This window comes from Scaptodrosophila lebanonensis, unplaced genomic scaffold (genome assembly GCF_003285725.1).
Source record: "Scaptodrosophila lebanonensis strain 11010-0011.00,11010-0021.00 unplaced genomic scaffold, SlebRS2 tig00000001-arrow-pilon, whole genome shotgun sequence".
Taxonomy (NCBI): Eukaryota; Metazoa; Arthropoda; class Insecta; order Diptera; family Drosophilidae; genus Scaptodrosophila; species Scaptodrosophila lebanonensis.
The window spans coordinates 20,167,000-20,188,996 of NW_022060529.1; the positions used below are offsets into that span (position 1 = coordinate 20,167,000).

General features: G+C 35.5%; 5 protein-coding genes across 5 annotated transcripts; 3 read left to right on the forward strand and 2 right to left on the reverse strand.

The window, feature by feature from the left end:
• The first annotated feature begins 20 nt into the window (after nt 1–20).
• On the forward strand, nt 21–1,425 carry LOC115622909 (methyltransferase-like protein 9). Its single transcript, XM_030517035.1, has 3 exons — nt 21–174; nt 435–725; nt 778–1,425. The coding sequence occupies exons 1-3, from the start codon at nt 82–84 to the stop codon at nt 1,318–1,320; spliced, it is 927 nt and encodes a 308-aa protein (XP_030372895.1). The 5' UTR covers nt 21–81; the 3' UTR covers nt 1,321–1,425.
• LOC115622900 (DNA ligase 1) lies at nt 1,399–4,232 on the reverse strand. The gene is made up of 7 exons (XM_030517023.1): nt 4,176–4,232; nt 4,055–4,111; nt 3,682–3,975; nt 2,986–3,618; nt 2,297–2,922; nt 1,986–2,231; nt 1,399–1,929 (listed from the first exon to the last, which is right to left on the reverse strand). The coding sequence occupies exons 1-7, from the start codon at nt 4,190–4,192 to the stop codon at nt 1,562–1,564; spliced, it is 2,241 nt and encodes a 746-aa protein (XP_030372883.1). The 5' UTR covers nt 4,193–4,232; the 3' UTR covers nt 1,399–1,561.
• Nucleotides 4,233–4,397: 165 nt separating this feature from the next.
• On the forward strand, nt 4,398–5,620 carry LOC115631865. The gene has a single exon (XM_030528716.1). It carries the CDS (start codon nt 4,449–4,451, stop codon nt 5,589–5,591), a length of 1,143 nt encoding a protein of 380 aa, XP_030384576.1. The 5' UTR covers nt 4,398–4,448; the 3' UTR covers nt 5,592–5,620.
• Nucleotides 5,621–11,609: 5,989 nt separating this feature from the next.
• LOC115633830 lies at nt 11,610–14,088 on the forward strand. Its single transcript, XM_030531318.1, has 4 exons — nt 11,610–11,781; nt 13,148–13,338; nt 13,402–13,679; nt 13,749–14,088. Exons 1-4 carry the CDS (start codon nt 11,730–11,732, stop codon nt 14,005–14,007), a joined length of 780 nt encoding a protein of 259 aa, XP_030387178.1. The 5' UTR covers nt 11,610–11,729; the 3' UTR covers nt 14,008–14,088.
• Nucleotides 14,089–14,384: 296 nt separating this feature from the next.
• LOC115633832 (paired mesoderm homeobox protein 2B) lies at nt 14,385–17,588 on the reverse strand. Its single transcript, XM_030531319.1, has 3 exons — nt 17,315–17,588; nt 16,122–16,315; nt 14,385–14,570 (listed from the first exon to the last, which is right to left on the reverse strand). The coding sequence occupies exons 1-3, from the start codon at nt 17,586–17,588 to the stop codon at nt 14,385–14,387; spliced, it is 654 nt and encodes a 217-aa protein (XP_030387179.1).
• Between the last annotated feature and the right edge of the window lie 4,409 nt (nt 17,589–21,997).

The following is a 21,997-nucleotide window of genomic DNA, read 5'->3' on the forward strand; positions in this document are numbered from 1 at the left end:
TTAAGTCTGAATTGTTTACATATTGCATATTAACGCATATATTTCCTAGCATCCAATGGTGCAGAATTAATTCAATTAAAAATGGCCATGTATCGCCCTCGCGGTACTTTAGCACGAGTCATACATGATAAGTTTCACAATGATAATTTTTTGGATAACATTGACACGCGGAAGGTATGTTAATATGTACATATAAACGCAAGTCCGTATGTGTATTTAGGTTACGGGGCTGAGGACCCATGGGTTCAAACTTAAATGTATTCAACTTATAAAATTCCAATTGTGACTCCCCATGGGCGCTGGATCAATTTTATGATTTGAATCAGCTTAAATGGCATTTTTTATCCTTCCAAGCTATATGATGTTAATTGATTTTTATTGATGAAAGATACGGATTTTAACTATATAATTATTTATATGTATAAATATTGCAGTGGTACTCGCTGGATACAGAATCCATACCTGCAAAATTTCAGTCGAAATTCGTTGCACTTGAGCAGCCGGATAAAACCACGGTGAGATGGTTAGAACGGGCGAAAATGTTGTCGGCAAACATATGGATGCACTTGTGGCATGCGTTAGCGAGGTCTGTTCTACAGTTTTTTATGACACAGACAGATATCAACGGCTTCTTAAAACGTGGATCCATGTTTATTTTATCAGAGGAACAATTTTACAAACTACTCCATGCTGGGGGTTTTCCAGCGGGAAGTGAATCGGATACGGTATACAACAAATTTTTCATGAACAACAGCAACAAAAACCATTTGTTTTTAGGTAACTCTATTGGATATCGGGGCTGGTGATGGGCAGATCTCCATTCGCATTGCCAATACTGTGGCCAAGCTTAGTAACGCTTGCATTCAAGTGTTTGCCACAGAAGCCAGTTGGACAATGCGAGACCGTTTGAAAAAGCTGAATTTCAACGTTATCAACGAAATACGTGGCCTACAAAACGTCGAGTTAATATTATGTCTGAATGTACTCGATCGATGTTTCGATCCGTTTCAGCTATTGGAAGACATACACAATACCTTGGCTCCCAGGGGTCGAGCAGTAGTTGCTCTAGTGCTTCCATATATGCATTACGTAGAAACCAATACTTCGCATTTGCCTTTACGCCCTTTATTAGAAAGTAACAATCGGAACAACGGACCACAAGTGTCGTTCGAAGAAGAAGCTACACAGTTTTTAGAATTACTGGAAAACTGTGGATTTAGAGTTGAATCCTGGACAAAAGCACCCTACTTATGTGAAGGCGATCTTCATCAATCATTTTACTGGTTAATAGACTTAATTGTAGTACTTTCCAAAAAGTAAGAATGTACATAGTGTGTACATGTACATATTTATGTATTAAATTACTGGTTATTCAGTATTTCTTAAAACAATCCATTGTTTGTATTTATGTGAGCCAAAAATAAATCTATTGTTGAGTAAATTACCGCTTTCTACATATATGTTTTTATGAACTTACGAAAAATGATTTGAATTTAATAATTTAGCCTACCTTTAATTCAATATAAAGGGAAATTAAATGGTTTTGTGGTGTATATACATTTCAGTAAAAATCGTTTTCAATGTCCATTGGATCGCTCATTTTTTGATTGTTTTTGACTTGGTCCTGCGACTGATACATGTGTGCCACTTGAGTGGCATCAGTAGCATTTTCGGCGCTCTTATCCTCACGAATGCGTATAAATCGAGGGAAGCGCAGCGAAATTCCACGCTCGCTGTCCACGATGCCAATTGCCGCTCTGTGCACTGGACTTAGCGAGAGGTCCGCGCATTTCACTTCCCACACTTGTACAGGCTCAAACCATACGTCGGGCTCCACGCTGGAGTCGTACCTGAAGTACGATTTCGGGCCGCTGATTACATGCTTGCTCAAAAATTCAGAGTGAGCTTTCAAATCATCATCAGTAAAACCTTAAAGTATTGGGTGAATTCAGTTTCATATTTAACAAGATTTTCTGTTTAAATACCTGTGCCAATTTTACAGATGCTCTGGTATTCTTCGTTATCTGTATCATAACAAGCCAACAAAAAGCCACCGTACGCTCCAGTTCGCCGACCCTTGCCCTTATATCCCCCGATGACAACAAGATCTAACGAATCGCCAACGTTTGATAAGTAATCTTTCTTTAACTTTAACCAATTACGCGATCTCTTTGCTATTTCATATGTGGCTTCAGTATCTAATGTTTTTACCATCAGTCCCTCGCAGTTACCTAAAATATACATATAAACACTTCCATTTAGTTTGGTTCTTTAATATTAAAAGTTTCGTGCTTGCCTTTGATAGATTCTTCCAAAAATTGTTGCACCTCATCCATATCATTGGTGTCGAGGGCTGTAGCAAACCGCCATTCCCCCTCGACTTCTTGAAAGTTTTCCAACAACAATTTTCGACGCTCGGAAAGAGGCTTTGTAACTAGAGCTGCCCCATTGATATAAAGAAGGTCGAATATATAAACGCATACTTGAACCTTAATTTCTTCAATATCGACGTTTTTTCGCTTTCGTGTGCTCAGCACTTGGAATGGCAGAATTTGCTTCCGCTCCACATCCCAAGCGACTATTTCACTGTCTAAAATGTACGACTGCACAGCAGTTTTCAAAACGTTCTTGCTTCTTGCTATAAGATCTGGATATTTTTCCGTGTTGTTCTCAGAGTTGCGCGAAAAAATACTGATTTCACCTTTGTCGTTTAAATGGATTTGGGCTCTCTCGCCATCATATTTCCACTCGCAGGTGATGTGCATGCCGCTAAAACGTTCCAGAACTTCATGCACACCTTTTGTAGGCTGCGCGAGCATTGGCTTAAGTGGCATTCCCGGATGCATAGGGCAATGTTTGTGCAAATCTTCAATGTTATACTTCAAAATAGCTGGAATAATTATGTCGTAGTTGGGACACTGACTACAAAAAAAATTGAATATAAATTGTTTTAAATATATTTTTTATTGTTGCAAGAATACTTACCAAAAGGTAGTTTTAAGCAACAACGTTGTGTTTGCTATTTCGTCCTTGTATATGTCACAAACTTTGTTAGTCTTGCAATCAGAAAGACGATTTCGTTTGACAAGCGCGATAGCTAGTGCGGTCAAAAGACTCAGTTCAGCGATGCCAATACGCAATTTGCCTAGTAGAGATCGGATGAAAAATCGCGCCTCTGATAAGCGACAGGCCACAAATACATCATAGATATGTGTAATCTTAGATTGCCCCGATATTCCAGCTATTTCCTTAAGTTTGCTATAAACGCCACGGACAGTTAATTGTGCCGGCTGGAACATCATGCGCTGAGACATTCGGGATTGCTCCGCCACTATACCGAGGTCGCCAGTGATATGAGTTTGAGATTTGATGTGTGCCAAATTGCGTCCAGTTGCCTTACAAATTGCTTTCATAAGAGTAGTTTCGGCAACACCAAGCTCTAGACCTTCATAGGCGGGTGCTAATTGGTTAATACTTAGATATACGCAAGGCAACAAATCGACCGGACTAACTAGCATTACCGAACAGAAAAAGTTGCTTAAAGTGTCGATCATCTTTAAGCGTCCCTTTGTCTCCTCAATGACTTGAAATGTGCGCGCAAGTGCCAAATAGGGTGTTCTTAAATGAAAAGTGCGTCCATATAGTTATCCAAATTAATAAAAAATTCTTTATTTTACTTACACGCCCTTGGCCTTCCAATAGGCGTCGTTCAGAGGGTGGTACATCTCACTCGAAGGGTCATAGATATCTGCTCCATCTGGAAACTTAGAGTCTGTGGAAATAAGACCAATAGTTGTTTTCCGAGTCGGCTCCGCTGTTCCCGTTTCTTTCAACGGCAACTGCATTGGCATCGGCTCATTTTCTTCATCTTCGGTTTTTACATCTTTGACTTCTTTGCTTTCAGCTTTGCAGATTGTGGCATGGGGCGTGCTCAAGGGCAGTTTGTTTTCAATAGTAGTGTCCTCAGTCTTACTCCTGAAACCCAAAACCCAGTTATTTTTGTAAGCTAAATATACATACGTACATGTGTACGTATGGCGTGTTAATTTTTTACTTTTCTTTGCCCTGCTTCTGTTTTTCCGGAACATCACACTTAGGCTTAAAAAATGACCTGTGAATTAGAGAAAGACACTGACTAAGTGCTGTTGTAGGTAAGCAGTTGCAATTTTATTTACGTTATGGACTTTTGCATGTTGAAAACGAATGCAAAAACTCCCGGACGGCAAGCGTGAGGGTTCGCGCCAATAATTGTGATGAGCTGAAAGCGTCTAATATGGCCAGATTGATAATCGGATATTGTATCGGGACTTTTAGGGGTCCGATAATCATATCGATAAAAAGCCTTGGAGTCAGCTGTCTATATATGTATCAATATAGTGCGTCAATTTTTACCAAGACAAGTTTCTTTTTTGTGATACAATCGCTCGCAAACAATTATTGTTGCTAATATGGCGGATGAAAGCATAACTCGAATGAACTTATCGGCCATTAAGAAAATTGATCCTTACGCGAAGGAGATAGTGGACTCGTCATCTCATGTAGCCTTTTACACGTTTAATTCGCAGCAGAACGAGTGGGAGAAGACTGATGTCGAAGGAGCATTTTTCATTTACCATCGAAATGCCGAGCCTTTCCATAGCATATTTATAAACAATCGCCTAAACACGACATCATTTGTAGAGCCAATTACTGGAAGCCTGGAGCTACAATCGCAGCCTCCGTTTCTTCTGTACCGCAACGAGCGCTCGCGAATTCGCGGCTTTTGGTTCTACAATAGTGAGGAGTGCGACAGGATCAGTAACCTAGTAAATAGCTTACTGCAAAACAAAGAAAGTAATGGACCACATGCTCCAGCTGCGTCCGCAAACAATTTGCTGTCGCAGTCGAAACCGGAAAATGCCAGCATATTTAATATGCTTAGCAAGGCACAGCAAGAGTATAATGCAAAGCTAAACATACCACAACAAAATTCGGCCCAGCTTGAGAATGCAACACCATGCAACGTATTGAAGTTTTTTGAATCGGCAAAACAGGCAACAGCGGATGCGTTTTTCAATAGGGTGCAACAGCCTCTTTCGGTGGATCAGTTGGAGAAGCAACAACGCGTAGCTACGCCCAGCGAGGGACATAGCCAAGCCAGTGCTAGAGAAGTCGATTTGGCTGGATCCTCTGAGTGCCGTTTGTCTCCATTCCAACAGGCATCGGCATCTGCAATCAATGTTAATTCTGCAAACGCGTTGTTGCTGGGAAAGCCAAAAATTGGCCAAAGTTTCGTAGACTCGAATTCATCCTTATTTGCGGCTGATGAAGCTGAGCAGTGCCTTAGGAGACTGCTTGTCGGTGAACAGTCCAGTGGTGACGCCAGGCCAGCGCTGATGCCACCAACCATGTTTGATGCGCCGAATGCTAAATTGGAAACAGGAACGCACTCCCGGCAGCAGTCAGAGTCACACACCTTGAACTCAGCACAATTCGTTCAAGCCTTCACTTATTTAATACAAAACGACAAAGAGTTTGTTAACAAATTGCATAAGGCTTATTTGAAGAGCTGTTCCAATGCACTTCTTGATACAAGTAGAACATATCAATAAATAACTCTGCATTGAAGCTACAGAAATTACACAATAGCAGTTTTATTCCCTAAATTGGTTTATCCCAATCATCACACTCCCCCTATGTATGTTAAATATCATGTTTTATATGAATCAGCTAAGTTCATGTTGAACAAAGCCATATGCCCTTCACCTTGCTTTTTTAACAACGACGTTTTTTTTTCATAGTTATGGGCGGCAAAATATGTCCCTTACTCCGGACAATCGGTTTATTTGATTGATTTATGTTCTATATATGAACATATATAACAAGTGGCTACTCAAAAGTCGGGTGTCTCGACTTGAATAGTAGAGCGTATATAACTGCACTTTTACATAAGAATTGTGTCACTAACCATACAACATATAGATGCGTCATTTCATACAACGAAAACGTCCCATCGAAATTGTTAGCGACAGCTCCCATAGCTGTTCGGGTATTTGCCGAATGGGAGCTGTCGCACTTCGGCTATGAGCCGACTGGGAGCTGTCGCATTCGTGCTCTCTGTGAGCGAATTTCATTTCATTCGCAGAGAGGCAGTCTACAGAGACGGTCGGTTCACGCCGCTTATGCTCTTTGTATGTGTGCGTGCACATATATACATGTATATGTTTATATGTATTTGTGCATTTGGTCTTTTGCTGTTTGCGAGCAGCAGCTTCAATTTCGTTTTCAGATTTTACCTGCTACATGGGCATCAGAATTTCATACACTGTTGCCATATTTCTGTCGCATTGTATTTTGGGATGCGTATGCAAGTGAAGTTTGTCAGTAGTGTATGGGTTTCTCATAACGCCTATAAAAGCACACATACATACAATTACATACATATTTATGTGTGCAAATGTTGTGTTCATATGCAGACCTTGACATTGTCATGACCTGCCTCAACTTATATTTATGCACAAGCAATTTTATTGATAGACTATTTCTTATTTTTGTTTGACTTGCATATTAATATGTAATATGTTTGTTCATATACAACATTAGATCGGTAACAAATTTGAGCGGCGAATTAAAAAAAAAAACAATATATATTAAATTATCAAAAGATGTACATACATATAAACATATATGTATGTATTTTTATTTATTTAATTACACTTGTTTTACAAATTTTACCACATTTTGCGACCCTTAAATGTACTTATTTTCATATTAAATATCGGCTAATTTGCCAACCGACATTTTTACCAAGAACATAAATAAAATAATATATTTTTAAACTAATATTTTTGAATTAATTTGATTTAAATGCCAACTGACATTTTTACCAAATATTTTGTAATTAAACAAAAATAAGAAATAGTCTATCAATAAAATTGCTTGTGCATAAATATAAGTTGAGGCAGGTCATGACAATGTCAAGGTCTGCATATATATTGATAGACTATTTCTTATTTTTGTTTGACTTGCATATTAATATGTAATATGTTTGTTCATATACAACATTAGATCGGTAACAAATTTGAGCGGCGAATTAAAAAAAAAAACAATATATATTAAATTATCAAAAGATGTACATACATATAAACATATATGTATGTATTTTTATTTATTTAATTACACTTGTTTTACAAATTTTACCACATTTTGCGACCCTTAAATGTACTTATTTTCATATTAAATATCGGCTAATTTGCCAACCGACATTTTTACCAAGAACATAAATAAAATAATATATTTTTAAACTAATATTTTTGAATTAATTTGATTTAAATGCCAACTGACATTTTTACCAAATATTTTGTAATTAAACAAAAATAAGAAATAGTCTATCAATAAAATTGCTTGTGCATAAATATAAGTTGAGGCAGGTCATGACAATGTCAAGGTCTGCATATGAACACAACATTTGCACACATAAATATGTATGTAATTGTATGTATGTGTGCTTTTATAGGCGTTATGAGAAACCCATACACTACTGACAAACTTCACTTGCATACGCATCCCAAAATACAATGCGACAGAAATATGGCAACAGTGTATGAAATTCTGATGCCCATGTAGCAGGTAAAATCTGAAAACGAAATTGAAGCTGCTGCTCGCAAACAGCAAAAGACCAAATGCACAAATACATATAAACATATACATGTATATATGTGCACGCACACATACAAAGAGCATAAGCGGCGTGAACCGACCGTCTCTGTAGACTGCCTCTCTGCGAATGAAATGAAATTCGCTCACAGAGAGCACGAATGCGACAGCTCCCAGTCGGCTCATAGCCGAAGTGCGACAGCTCCCATTCGGCAAATACCCGAACAGCTATGGGAGCTGTCGCTAACAATTTCGATGGGACGTTTTCGTTGTATGAAATGACGCATCTATATGTTGTATGGTTAGTGATTGTGTCTATGTGGGAGCATATGACAACACAGAGTTGAGCCACTGCAGCAGCGACAACAGCTCCGGGCAGAAATCACTTTTGTGGCTGTAAATTATGTAAAAATGGGCCTATCATGATGAAATGGATACATAACCTGAATGTGTTTGCCAAATCTCAACACAATATTCTAATCCCAAAAAAAAAAATGTTCGAAGTGCCATCACTTAGGTAATTGGTATGAAAATCGCGGAGGAGGGCGGTAATTTTGTCATAAATACATTTATTTAATTTCCACAATTATTTCACTGATTAATTTAAAAAAAAAAAAAACAAATTAATTGTTACAAATGCCATTACTTAGGTACTTGGTATGAGCACCGTGGAGAAGGGCGGTAATTTTGTCATAAATACATTTATTTAATTTCCACAATTATTTCACTGATTAATTAAAAAAAAAAAAACAAATTAATTGTTACAAATGCCATTACTTAGGTACTTGGTATGAGCACCGTGGAGAAGGGCGGTAATTTTGTCATAAATACATTTATTTAATTTCCACAATTATTTCACTGATTAATAAAAAAAAAAAACAAATTAATTGTTACAAATGCCATTACTTAGGTACTTGGTATGAGCACCGTGAAGAAGGGCGGTAATTTTGTCATAAATACATTTATTTAATTTCCACAATTATTTCACTGATTAATTAAAAAAAAAAACAAATTAATTGTTACAAATGCCATTACTTAGGTACTTGGTATGAGCACCGTGAAGAAGGGCGGTAATTTTGTCATAAATACATTTATTTAATTTCCACAATTATTTCACTGATTAATTAAAAAAAAAACAAATTAATTGTTACAAATGTCATTACTTAGGTACTTGGTATGAGAATCGCAGAGAAGGGCGGCAGCTTTTTCACAAATATATTTATTTAATTTCTATAATTATTTCACTGACTTGCATTACTAAAAAAAAACTTATAATAAAAGTTACAAATTTTGTTATTTTGTTTATTTAATTTCTAGAGTTATTTCACCAATTAGTTTTGAAAAATTTAGTCGTGCCATCATTTAGGTACCTGGTATAAGAACTGCGAATACTTTTTTTTTTTGTAATTTCCACATTAAATTTAGATGACTTCAAATTATTTAAAAACAAGCGGAAAAACTACAGTCGGGTGTTCTGATTTTGACTAAAATGTAGTGTCCCTAGGTCGTATAGCTTCTGTGTATACCAATGGCGTTACGGAATATCGGGGGCATAAATAAAAATAAAACAAACTGGTACAGCGTATACACAAAATGTGAAAAATTTGGTGTCACTAGCTCTTAAAGTCTCTGACATCCAGTTGTTCATACGGACTGACACACAGAATGATGTACCGGAGTATATAAGGTGTGCCGTGCGGTGTGCGAAATGTAACAGGCAAAAGGAGGCGTGGCAGACCTCGCAATGTACATATACATATGTATATTCTTTATCAGCATGACAAGACGAGTCGATCTATGTCTGTCTGTCCGTATGACCACCTGAATCTCAGAGACTATAAGAGTTAAAGACGCAAAATTTTGCCTTATGTGTTTACGCTGCCCATACGCTGCTTGCAGTTGTTGTTGTTGCTGCTACTCTGTACTGCATAAATACTCATAAACACAATGTTACTATAGAAATTTGCACTTGTACACCCTTATTTTGTTTTATTTTAATTTCATTTTTCCCCTTTGTTTTTATTACTGTTATTTTTCTTTTAATTTTAATTTACATAATTACATTTTACGTTTTTTATGCTGTACGTATAGTATATGAATAAGGAAATGAGAAGAAAACTTTCAATTTTGTGCTGCAAAGATATTCAAGAGAATCGTGCTTGTGCCCTTTCACTACCGAAGCAAATTGCGGTCTAAATTGTAAATATTTTTTTTTTTTTTAAATTGTAAATATTTATAAATGAATCAACTGGAACAGCTCTATGCAAAGCTCCGGCGAGTTCTAATAGCCTTTAAATTACAACAATCAATTATTTATTATCATTAAAATTAACTATTTATTTGAATAGTTCCTTAATTTTTGTCCTATGACAAATAAGTATAAACACGAATAAAAACAAGTTATAAAATGATGTGTATGGTCAGGTAAACTTAATGCATTACTGTCCGTTTACTGTTTTTTAAAAAGACATAATTATAAATACGAGTAGAATGGAATATTTCAAGCTTGAATATAACGATAAGCCGATTAAACTTGCCACCTTGTTCTTTCTCTTCATTACTTTTACATTCATAGAGAAGTTAATTTTTACTGCAAGCATATGTAAGTGTATGCAGATAAAATACCAAATTGTTGAAATCGGAAGATATTAATGTCTAATAAGACATACGGATATGTAAACTGTGCATATTATTGTACAAAAAAAGCAGGATCTATGTAATTACATATATACAAATGTATCTATGTATGCAGATGTACAGGTGATAAATACTCGTAGGTGTGTGGGTATGTAAACAAAATGTACCAACCTATATATACCTGTATGTATGTATATATGTACCTATGTATATATGTTCATATATTTATCAACACACGTGCGAGTATGCAACTCTTTTTTAAACCAACGAGTTGGAACGTTTTAGCTGGCTGGCTCTCAATGAAAAGACGTTGTAAGTTTACCCTTGTGTTAGTTTTTAAGTCACATACTATACATGCATACATAGTTATGTATGTAACAAACACACGTACGCGCCAAAACACAGTGCATGATATTTAATGTTCCTACTATTTGTCTGCATAGATATGCCTGCCTATTGCCAAGCTAGAACCTTTAGCACGAGACATTTCTTTTAGCAATTCAAATTTGAAATATCTTATAATATAAGATTTAAATTTTAAATTACAAAACAATATACTACAGCTATTTAATTTTTTTTAATAGCATGGCACAATCCTTATTTTGAGAATTTTCAAGCGATTTAATTGAATTTACGTTCTTAAAATTACTCTTAATTAATTTATTATAAAGCTAGAGAAATACCCAAAATATCTTATATTATTTACCAAAATATCTTATATTATTTAAATTACTAAAATGATAAAAAAAAAATATATTTTTTAATAACAATTGTAAGCATTAAATTAAAACATATTTAAATCCAAAATATAAGCACATTATAATAAACTTTTCCAGGCCATTATAAATAAATATTGATAAATATATTATAGTCATACAAGGCTTCAATATAACTTACTTCCTGCGAATTAGATAAAAACAATTAAAATATTGGTGGATACTATTTAAATACAAGTATTAATAAATATTCCTGTTTTTGTAACTTAGGGTATTCAAACTTCTCATGAAAAGGACTTCTTTGTTAGTCACTTTCCGGTTCGCTTGCACCGCTGCTAGTTGCAAGATAAATACACTAGCCAGCGACTGTTACAAACCGTCGAACCGAAGGCAACGAAGCAGAAAGGCTTTCCAACCCCCACAGGGGCAAGTGGCAGCTGTTAAACAGACACGAGCGATACTCGTAATGTGAACGCTAGGCGAGATCAGCAGAGACAATGCCGGCATTCGGGAGCTAGATGGTCTGTTATTCTCTTGTCAGCTCTTTGGCTCTCTGTGCTGTACTCTCTATTGACGGTTTTTCACTTCCCATTGTGGCTAGCACCGCAATGTTTAGTCGTGACATACCAGACACATGCGCTCGACCATGCTCGAGCCCCGCGGATGAGAATTCGTTATATGAGTTTGTGAAGTGTGAAGTTTCGTTGAAGTACTGTTCCAGGAGTCCCTAATAAAGTAAAAATGCAATTTTCAATCCTTTTTACCATCGCGGTCGCAGTTTTGCTCCAAAAAGGTACAGTGATCAAGGTTTTTACAAATCTGTTGTAAATATGAGTGAAAAATCTTGAGTATCGGGAAACTATTTTTAAAATGAAAGAAATGAAATCATCTCGTCTAAGTAAATATACATACCCCTACATGCATATAGAAAGATGTATGTATGTATTCTATAAATTGAAATACTCGCTGTGCTACATAGAAGTTTATGTGCAAATCTGAATGATATATCTTTGAAAAAACATATATAAATAATACTTATATTCAAAAATAAACATATATATACTACATATTAGCACATAAATTGTAGATTTTTGTAAATGAAAATGTGTACATCATAGACCTTCAAAAATCTATATGTATAGATATACTTTCAATAATACATATTTTTTCGCGCTATTTGGGTTTTTTGTTTATGACATGAACTGGATAATTTTTGAAGCAACGTTCAATTAACTTCCCGTTTTAAGAATTTATGTGATGATTGAGAGATATGAGAATATACATATCTATAAATCCATGATTTCTTTTATGAAATTATATAAAATTATCTGCCTTTATTGTCTGATTCATTCAGTGGAAAATATATTTGGAACACACATGTTTTTTTTTTTTTTTTGGTAAGAGTGAGGGCTAAGACATGGCCTTGAAAAAGAAACTTGTAGTTGGTGAATATTATTAAATTTATTATTGAAAACGAACACTTGAAGTTTCATAGACGAACAAAATAAGATGCCAATTTAAGTTGAACTTTCGAATGAGTTACATAGCATTTCCATTTACAGTCAGTTAATATCTTGGTTTTGCTAAAAAAAAACTGTCGGGGTTACCGAAGCATGCAAACATGACACGTACCAAACTGAATAATCACTATGTAAAGCCCTAACCTTCCTCTCTTATACTATAAAAGAGCGGATGTTTTGATTTATGTAGAAAATAGAAATTCTCTATTAGTCCGATTGAATTTTAAATATTAAATTTACATTTTTATGCACAGAGGAAAGCATCTTAGACCGTAACACATGGATTAGCACAGAGGTGACTCGGTCTAGTTATTTTTATCTTTATAGTTTTCACTGTCCGCTCTCTTTTATTATTACTTCCTACTCCCTCACTTTATTTGTAACTCGAAATATCTTTATTTGTTCTAATGTCAAGTTATATGTTTATGGCCAATACTTGATAAAGAAAGTTGTTCTTTATTGTATTTAAAACAACTTATTTATGCTTCCCTCATCAATTAGATATCTTCTATTCTTTGAAAATATATCGCTAAATGTTCGGATTTAAAAAAAGTGGAATTGTAATCGTGTAACACAGTACTTTGATTCACTAAAGAATATGTTAATTAAAGTGAAATGATCTTCTTTTTCTCTTTAAAGATGTTCTCTGCTTGCCATTAAACGATGATTCAAACAACATTGTGATTGTACTTGAAAACGATGAAATGGAGCCCACTGTATTGGATTGTGATTATGATATCCAAGACACGGAATCCTTTCTTACCGTAAAATGGTTTAGGAATGACAAAACTATATATCAATGGATTCGGGGATCCCATCCATCTCCCATTGTGAGTAAATTTGGTTATATAACCTGTTATGCATTAATCCTAGATTTGATTTGATTTCCTTAGCCCGAATTTAAAAATGATATCGACACTTCCTATGAGAGTTCAACGGACCCCAATAAGCAATACAGTTCGCTGGCTCTTATTAATCCCTCAATCAGTACAACTGGAGACTATAAATGCGTTGTCCAAACCCAAAAGGATACACATATTTTTCATAAAAGGGTACAAGTTATCGATGTGAGAAATTACACATTGACATTGCATCACAATAAAATTCATAACGAAACTCAGCTGGAATGTATGGTATCCAATGTATTTCCAAAGCCGACGCTGACAATTACGTGAGTATTGTACTTTTACCTTAAATTTAATAATCAATAATAAATTAATGATTTATGGTAAATTTATAGATCTGATGACGAGGATGATGAAGTTAAAGTAGTAACAAACGATCCGCAAGAAAACGAGGATGGATACTATAATGCGACAACAGTAGCCGCGGTTTATGATGATGATGAAGACGCTGACATCTATAAATGCGTTGTAACCTTTGATGGTTACGCACAAAACTTGACAACGACCACCACATCTGGATCACTTCGAATGATCATAGATGTTAGATTAATTTGGATATACTGCATCGTATATATTTTTTCAGCAAGCTTATAAGGCTTGCTTAAATATGTAGATGGGCTGTTGATATTATTTGTTACAAATTCATATTTAATAAATGTAAATAATTGTGGTTAATTCATTGCATTTTAACTCACTGCATAATATCTAGTGAACCAATCAGTCATTTAATTGTATAATAATGGTCTATTATAAGAACGAAGCTTGATTTTTGAACCAACCAAGAAAGCAGAGTAAGACTCACCTACAGCAATCCTTCTGAGTAGTTTATTAAGAACACAAATATTTTAGAAAACAGATAGTTCCTTCATTAAACTCGTTTTTATTCCATAATACATCATATAGTAAAAAATATCAAATGGATCGAATACGATAAATATACATAGCAATATTTACATAAAGCAAGTTAATTTCTATATTTTTTCGTATAAGCTTTTTATTTGACGGGAATTGTGGGATCCTTTTAGTCCTGTATTATAGTATTTCGCTCCAGATAAAGTGCTCTTTCGATTATCCATTTTCGAAGATTTGTCTTTCATAATATAAATTGCATGTCTCTCCTGCTTTCGGAACTTAGCTCTTCGATTTTGGAACCACACCTAGAGCGAGGTAACAAACATCCAGTTATTGTAACTTGTAGAAAAACACAAAATTACTTACAAAATGTATTTGCAAGGCAATAATAAGAATAAGTTGTGATTAGTAATTTAGGTCCATATCTTAAAGTAAAAGTGCATATTCTCTTTACCACTCAACTTTTTAATACACGGATGGACCATTAGTGGTCCTCATCTACATTATCTTTCTCTAGACCTAAAATTAGACCCGACAAAATATAGCAGTGTGGTAAGGACTGCAGTATCTTTCAATAAAGAGACTTTGAGCTAGATTTAATACAGCATTGATTTGATATACTTGTAGATATGAGTACCAACCATGGGTCCAGGTTAGAGTTGTATTTTTGTTTGTTGCGTGTTCGTATTCTTTCTTAGGAAATACGAAGCGAAACAAGTATGTAGAGTAACGACAAAATTGAAAAATAATTAATAAAAAAAGTGTCTTCCTATTGAATGATATTTTCTTTATGTAGCAACGAGTATCCGCATGAAAGATACTGTAATGTATTGTAGAAAATAACAGGACAGTTCTCTCCCCAGCTAGAACATGACATTTGCAGATTTTTCACTATTCACGGTGATGCAATCATGCAGAGAATACAATTGCTTTATCATATTCAATGATCGTAGAGCGTGGATAGTGCCTTTGATTAATGGTATCTTTATCTTGAAGTTTTAAATGGAGCAATAGTACCTCCCCTCTCTCTGGGATGCTTCATTGTTAAAATTTTAGAATTTCAATGAATACTCTAATTAGAAGCGTAACTTGCCTAATTGCAACAATTTCTTGGCATTTATTAAACAAACAAAATGCTCATATGATTGGCATTGCAGAAAATGTGAAGTTGAATCGGTTGATTTCCTTATCAACCGTCCATCAGCTCTTTAGTTTATTATGAATAATCAAAGGACATTTTAAATTAAATGTCATAATGTGATGTGATTAAGTATGTACTTGGTGTTTAACTCTACCCTGTTGGATCTAAAAAAAATTTGCTTAGCAGGGTAGCCAAAGTTTATAGAGACGCGAAAGATGGATAGTTTAGTGGTAATAAATAGTTCAGTTTATTTGCAAGGGCGATTATACACAGCATTCGTCTCCAGCTGTAGAAGTTGATGATACTAAAAACATATGCGACTGTTACTATGGACTAAAAATTACGATCCCTGTAATATGCATTTAATATATTTAACTAATATACATATAACAAATATAATATATCATAATATATGTAAGATGTTGTGGTTGAAAATTGTACTGATACCTATTTATAAATATTGTTGTTTAGAAGTGTCTTTAAGTAAACATGATTTTAAATAATTTCAAAATGCTCTTCGGCATGAATGTTTGATAATGTACTATAATATATTTATTAGATTTTTAGTTTGTTCAAAGCTAGAAGCACAGTGTTATTTGTTAAGTAAATAAGACCTATGAAACCGCTGTAAATCACGTTTTACCACTTGAATTAACAATGGTTAATCTTACAAATCTTTTAAAAATAACTTAAACCAGATTTTTAATAATCTTACCTGTACTCGTGCTTCAGTCAAATGTAATTTTGTCGCAATTTCCTCTCTTGTATAAATATCCGGATAGTGTGTTTCTAAAAATATTTTTTCCAGCTCATTTAATTGATTCGAAGTAAAAGTGGTACGAATCCGTCGCTGCTTTGATTTGTCAGTTAAACTTGAACTCTCGTCCCCATATGGTTTTAAATGGAAATCTACAAGCCAGAAAATAGAAAAGCAACGAACAATATTTGAATCAATCGAATTGCTTTTAAAATCTCTTCCGCAGGTACAACGCCCTTTCTATCTTTACAGAACTTAAAATATCTAAAAATCATCGGTAACTGTTTTTAACAATCATATGTATAAGCCACAATGTTAGTTATAGCCAGTTAGTATTCAAACATATACTTCTTATTCATCTGGAACATGATCCAAACTATATTTTTCAAGAGTATTGCTGTGAGAGCAGTAGTCTAATGTCATGTGGAACCTATTTATAAGCACTCTATTAAATAACTTCTGGTTATCAATGTGCGCGTACGAACGCCGACTAACTGTTTCAAGCAACAGCTATGACTTGTGGAACAACCTAAAATTGTAGATTTGGAAATGAAGAAAAGCGGTTAGGTGCAAATAACTAGCTTCACGTTTTCAAAGTGTCTTCCGATGTCTTGATAGCACAATGATGATGAATGAAGAAAGGTGGGCGAAAAGTGGTTAAGTGGTGCTGATAGCTATCTAGTACTGGTAATAGATTTATCAAATGCTTCAGAAAGTGACGACTCTCTGCGAACTGGGTTCTTCGATTTAGTGCAATATAATTTATCAAGCGCTGTTAAGGTATTAAAGGAGATACTATCGGAGTTGAAGAAACTTTCGAATTGCGAAAACTGGGGGTGAAGCTGAAAAACCGCTGCCGCTTCCAATCCATTAAGGAATACCAAAGACTGAATAATATATGACATTACATGCTTTTCCTTTACCAATCTAATCAAATCAAGCAAAGTGATTATTAATAAATAAAGAAGTAATTTCATGTTTCTTTCGAAAATTTAATTTAAAAAACTGCCCGATCTAACAAATATTTGCTTAAAAATAATGGTTTAGTAATGTCACACAAATTTTTTATTTATGTAGCGATAATTTATATTATTCTTTGCCTTGATCTAAGACACATACAACTCATAGGAAAATGTAAAATTAGAGCTTACCTGTATTGTAGTGGCCAAGGCTATGAGCTCCTTGATAAAAATCAGTCGAGGTTGTTATTTTCGAAAACAAAAAGTTAGATTCTTGATTCAGGGAACTCCTTATAGCACTATCATTAGCACAAAGTTTGTAACTCGTATCGATCATTAAATTGTAATGGCTCATATGATTTGCGACTGTAACTCCGTTATTGGGATTATTCGAGTACAATGGAGAGTTGGTGTTGTATATGCAATCTTTATCAAAGCTCGACTTGTTCAAAAATGAAAATTCCATTGCATTAGAAAATATATACGCATTCACTTGTCCAGCATCTGTGTGCCACACTTTGGGTATTTTTCTTTTCCGTTTTAAATCACATCTCAATAAACCTAACAATTACGGAGTTATGGCAAAAATATAATTTTACTGCTCTTGAATAAATAAGCGTCAATTACAATAGCTACAACTTCAATTTTTGGACGAAAAAGGATGCTGTGCGTTCGAATCAAACGACAAGGAAGGAAAACATTACACTTCACATTTGGGGGCGGTGTTAATCACAAAAATAAGAATAAGGGTGGAAAAGTTACAAGTGCCACATACACGGCTCGAAAATGAATGTATTTTAAGCTTTTTTATGCTTTTTATTTATGTTACTTGTATATATTTTTTTCTATTTATGTATATTAAACATATTAGCTGTGTTTTTTATACTTTACCATAAATGTTTACTATACCGAAATAAGCTTATAATGTTCCCAAAATTGAACAGATTTTTTTATAATATCCTTAATATAAAATCATATTAATATACCAATTTCATTCTAGGCAGTCATTGGCTTGTTTTTAGTAGAGTTTGCCAATTATCAGAAGATTGGACGACAGGCATTGATTATACGAGTAAAGAAAGTCAGAAATTCAATGTATTGAAATATGAAAGGAAGCATTAGGGTGTTCATAATTTCTTGCCACTTCCGCGTGATAGTACTATGATGTTTAGCCACCCCCGCACAAACGAAATGTAAAAGAATTGTGGGACACCTTAACATGCACTTGTCGTTGGGTATGTAAGCGGAAGCATAAACGTAAGTGTCGAACACGTTTCTCCATACGTTAACAACCCTCTTCAGATTCAGATACAAAAGGAAGCATTTCTAGCTAATTGAAACATAAGCTCTGGCAGTGTTTAACTGCTTAGCACTTCTCTTTTTATATATTTATAAATGTGAAGCAAGTTAAGTATTACACAAAGACAAAAGGGAAATCACACAATAAACACTTGCTTTTACCTAAATATTTAAAAAAAAATGTGAGATTCTGCCTAACTATAAATAAATAGAAACCTCATTCTCCACTGGACTAAAATGTGTTTTTCGAAATGTTATACAAATATTCTGTGTCCGACTTCTAAGGCTATTCGATTTCTTTTATTCTTACGCATTGCACATTTTCAAGTCCCAGAACATAAAATAGAAGAAGCTAAAATATTTCAAAAAATCAGCCATAAAAGCACATATTGGGATTGTTTTTTTAGGCGTTGTGACCAACCTTTTCAAATTTAGTTTCTGTTTGACTAATTGAATATTTCAAATAATAATATATATTTTTAATATTTTATATCAAATATTTTGCTGTCTTAATATTTTATCTCATATGTTGAAAATGTCAATCACAAATAAATATATAAAATCAAAAAAAGGTATCAGCAAAAAATTACCTTATTTCTTTTTTTTTTTTGTAACATTGGTAGGAAATATTTATGAGCCTCAGTTTTAGCATTAACGAAACCATTTTAATAGTTAATAAACGTGGGATCAGTAAAGCTGAATTTGATTTAAAACAGATTGTATCGAACATCTCGATGCTTTATATACTCCTCAATTGTAGGGTGTATTCGAGGAAGTTTCTGTTATCTGCAACGTTTGACAGGATTTCAAAGAATACTCCACCTAAGTGACCGATCTATTCTGAGTGAGTTAGAACTCAGTGAATATTGATCGTACTCTTTAATTATAGGACATCGAATCTAGAAAATTATGGACTGAATGAATGTGGTTTACGACAAAGATGAAAAGGACAGCTTAAAAACCGTTACACTCTAGGTTGGGTTGTGTACGAGTAGGTATGCAGGATCGTTGTGATGCCATGATCCCCTTAGGCTTATTGGTCCGCCTTCGACCACCCAGAGCCACTAATGAACCTAGCTAGTCTTACGATCACCATCTAGGAAGCGTCTCATGATGGCAGTAAGCCTGTGTCTGCTCGGAACTAGATAGAAAGAAATGATGTGGGTTTTCTCCTCTTCGTTATCTTTGCAGCTTCTGCAAAAGTCATTAATTGGGATGCGAAATCTCATCAAGGCACGCCTAGTTAGAACTGTCTACCTTTAACGAATTGATCGTTTCATAGAGCATATATGTACCTTGGTTTAGAGCTCGGTTGTGTTTACAAGGTACGTTACTTAATCCATTCTATTAGCAATGAGGGCGATCACAGTATAATTTGACTTTTTACTTTCGCCATGCGTGGCGCATGTTATAAGTATTCTGCCTGTCGAAATAATATGAAGGTTGTTTAAATTGTCTTGATTCTAAGGCGAAAAATAACATGATTTGCAATGGATTCAAAATCGTATAAACAGGCCATAAGGATCCGGAACACCGGAACATTAAGAGTAACCCCAGAGTCCTGACCCTTGCGGACTATCGCATATGAATAATAACCTTTGAAAGAGATAACATAGTTGGGATACCCTTCCTCATATAAGAATCAACGCCATCATATGACCCTAAACAAGAGAGGGAGTTCTTAGTGTTATCAACTCCCTGGGCCTGAAGATAAGGATCTTTCCATATTTCTTACCACTATAGTGTTTACCAAGCAAAAGTTACTGCGATACTGGGATCAAACGGCACCTATGCCCAACCAAAGGCGTATTTCTTTATATTCAGACAGCTAACCTGCGCTTACCGACTGCCGTTGATCTCTTAACGCGATGGCCCAGCTGTCTCATAGGGACCCGGGACACTGAAACATTAAGAGTAACCCCGGAGTCCTGACCCATGCGAACTATGGCATATCAAGATATAACATAGTTGGGAATCCAAGCTGTCTCATAGGGACCCAGGACACTGGACCATTAAGAGTAACCCCGGAGTCTTCATATAAGAATCAACGCCATCACATGGCCCTAAGAAAGAGGGGGAGTTCTTGGAGTTATCTACTCCCTGGACCTGGAGATAGGGACCCGGAACACTGGAACATTAAGAGTAACCCCAGAGTCCTGACCCCTGCGGACTATCGCATATGAATAATAACCTTTGAAAGCGATAACATAGTTGGGATTCCCTTCCTCATATAAGAATCAACGCCATCACATGGCCCTAAGCAAGAGAGGGAGTTCTTAGTGTTATCAACTCCCTGGGTCTGAAGATTAGGACCTTTCCATATTTCTTACCAATATAGTGTTTACCAAGCAAAAGTTACTGCGATACTGGGGATCAAACACTACCTATCCCCAACCAAAGGTGTATTTCTTTATATTCAGACAGCTAACCTGCGCTCAAGGCGCTTGATTCTTAACGCGATGGCCCAGCTGTCTCATAGGGATCCGGGACTCTGGAACATTAAGAGTAACCCCGGAGTCCTGACCCATGCGAACTATCGCATTTCAATAATTACCATTACAAGATATAACATAGTTGGGAATCCCTTACTTATATAAAAATCAACGCCATCACATGGCCCTAAGCGAGAGGGGGAGTTCTTGGAGTTATCTACTTTCGGACCTGGAGAGAAGGATATCATTCCGTACTTCTTACCACTATAGTGTTTTCCAAGCAAAAGTTAATACGATACTGGAAGTCAAACGGCACCGATCCCCAACCAAAGGCGTATTACTTTATACTCAGACAGCTTAGTTAAGGCGCTTGATATTAATATGGATAGCTCCACGGTCATTTTCGACTGCCGTAGATCTGTTAATCTGTGGCTCAGTTGTTTCATAGGGACCCGGGACACTGGAACATGAAGAATAACTACGTTCCAGGTGAGCTGGCAAGGCGGGGAACCACCCCAAGCATCATTCCTGGCAAAGAAGGTATGAGTTTATGATACGCAACCACGCGCGTTCAGTGTCCCAGCAGCGCTGAGAAGGTACAAATCCATGTGTTCGTGTAAGGCTTACATGGCCGATTGTGGTTCATAAATTAAACAAGTGAGAACACTACAGTCGAGCAAGCCCGACAGTGAAATATCCTGTACCCAGACAAACTTACGTCACTGAGTTATATGCGCCCATAGCAGAAGCAAAAAGAGGAAGAAGAGCGAACTTGTTGCTGCAGTTTGGGGGGTTGTACTGGAGAGAATTTGTTTCGCTAATAACTTTTCTTAGAAATGACCGAAATTAAGCGGGGGAAGGTGGGGAAAATTCAAAAAATAAAATAAACTCGTCCTTTCTCGGACCTAGGAAAATCCGGATACCAACTTTGGTTATTCTAGCTTTTATAGTTTCTGAGATCCTTGCGTTCATCCAGACGGACGGACAGACGGGCGGACGGACATGTCTAGATCAATTTCTCTCGTCATGCTGATTCAGAATATATATACTTTATGGGGTCGGAGATGCTTATTTCTATATGTTACATACTTTGCACAAACCTAATATACCCTTTTTACCCTACGGGTACAGGGTATAAAAGGTC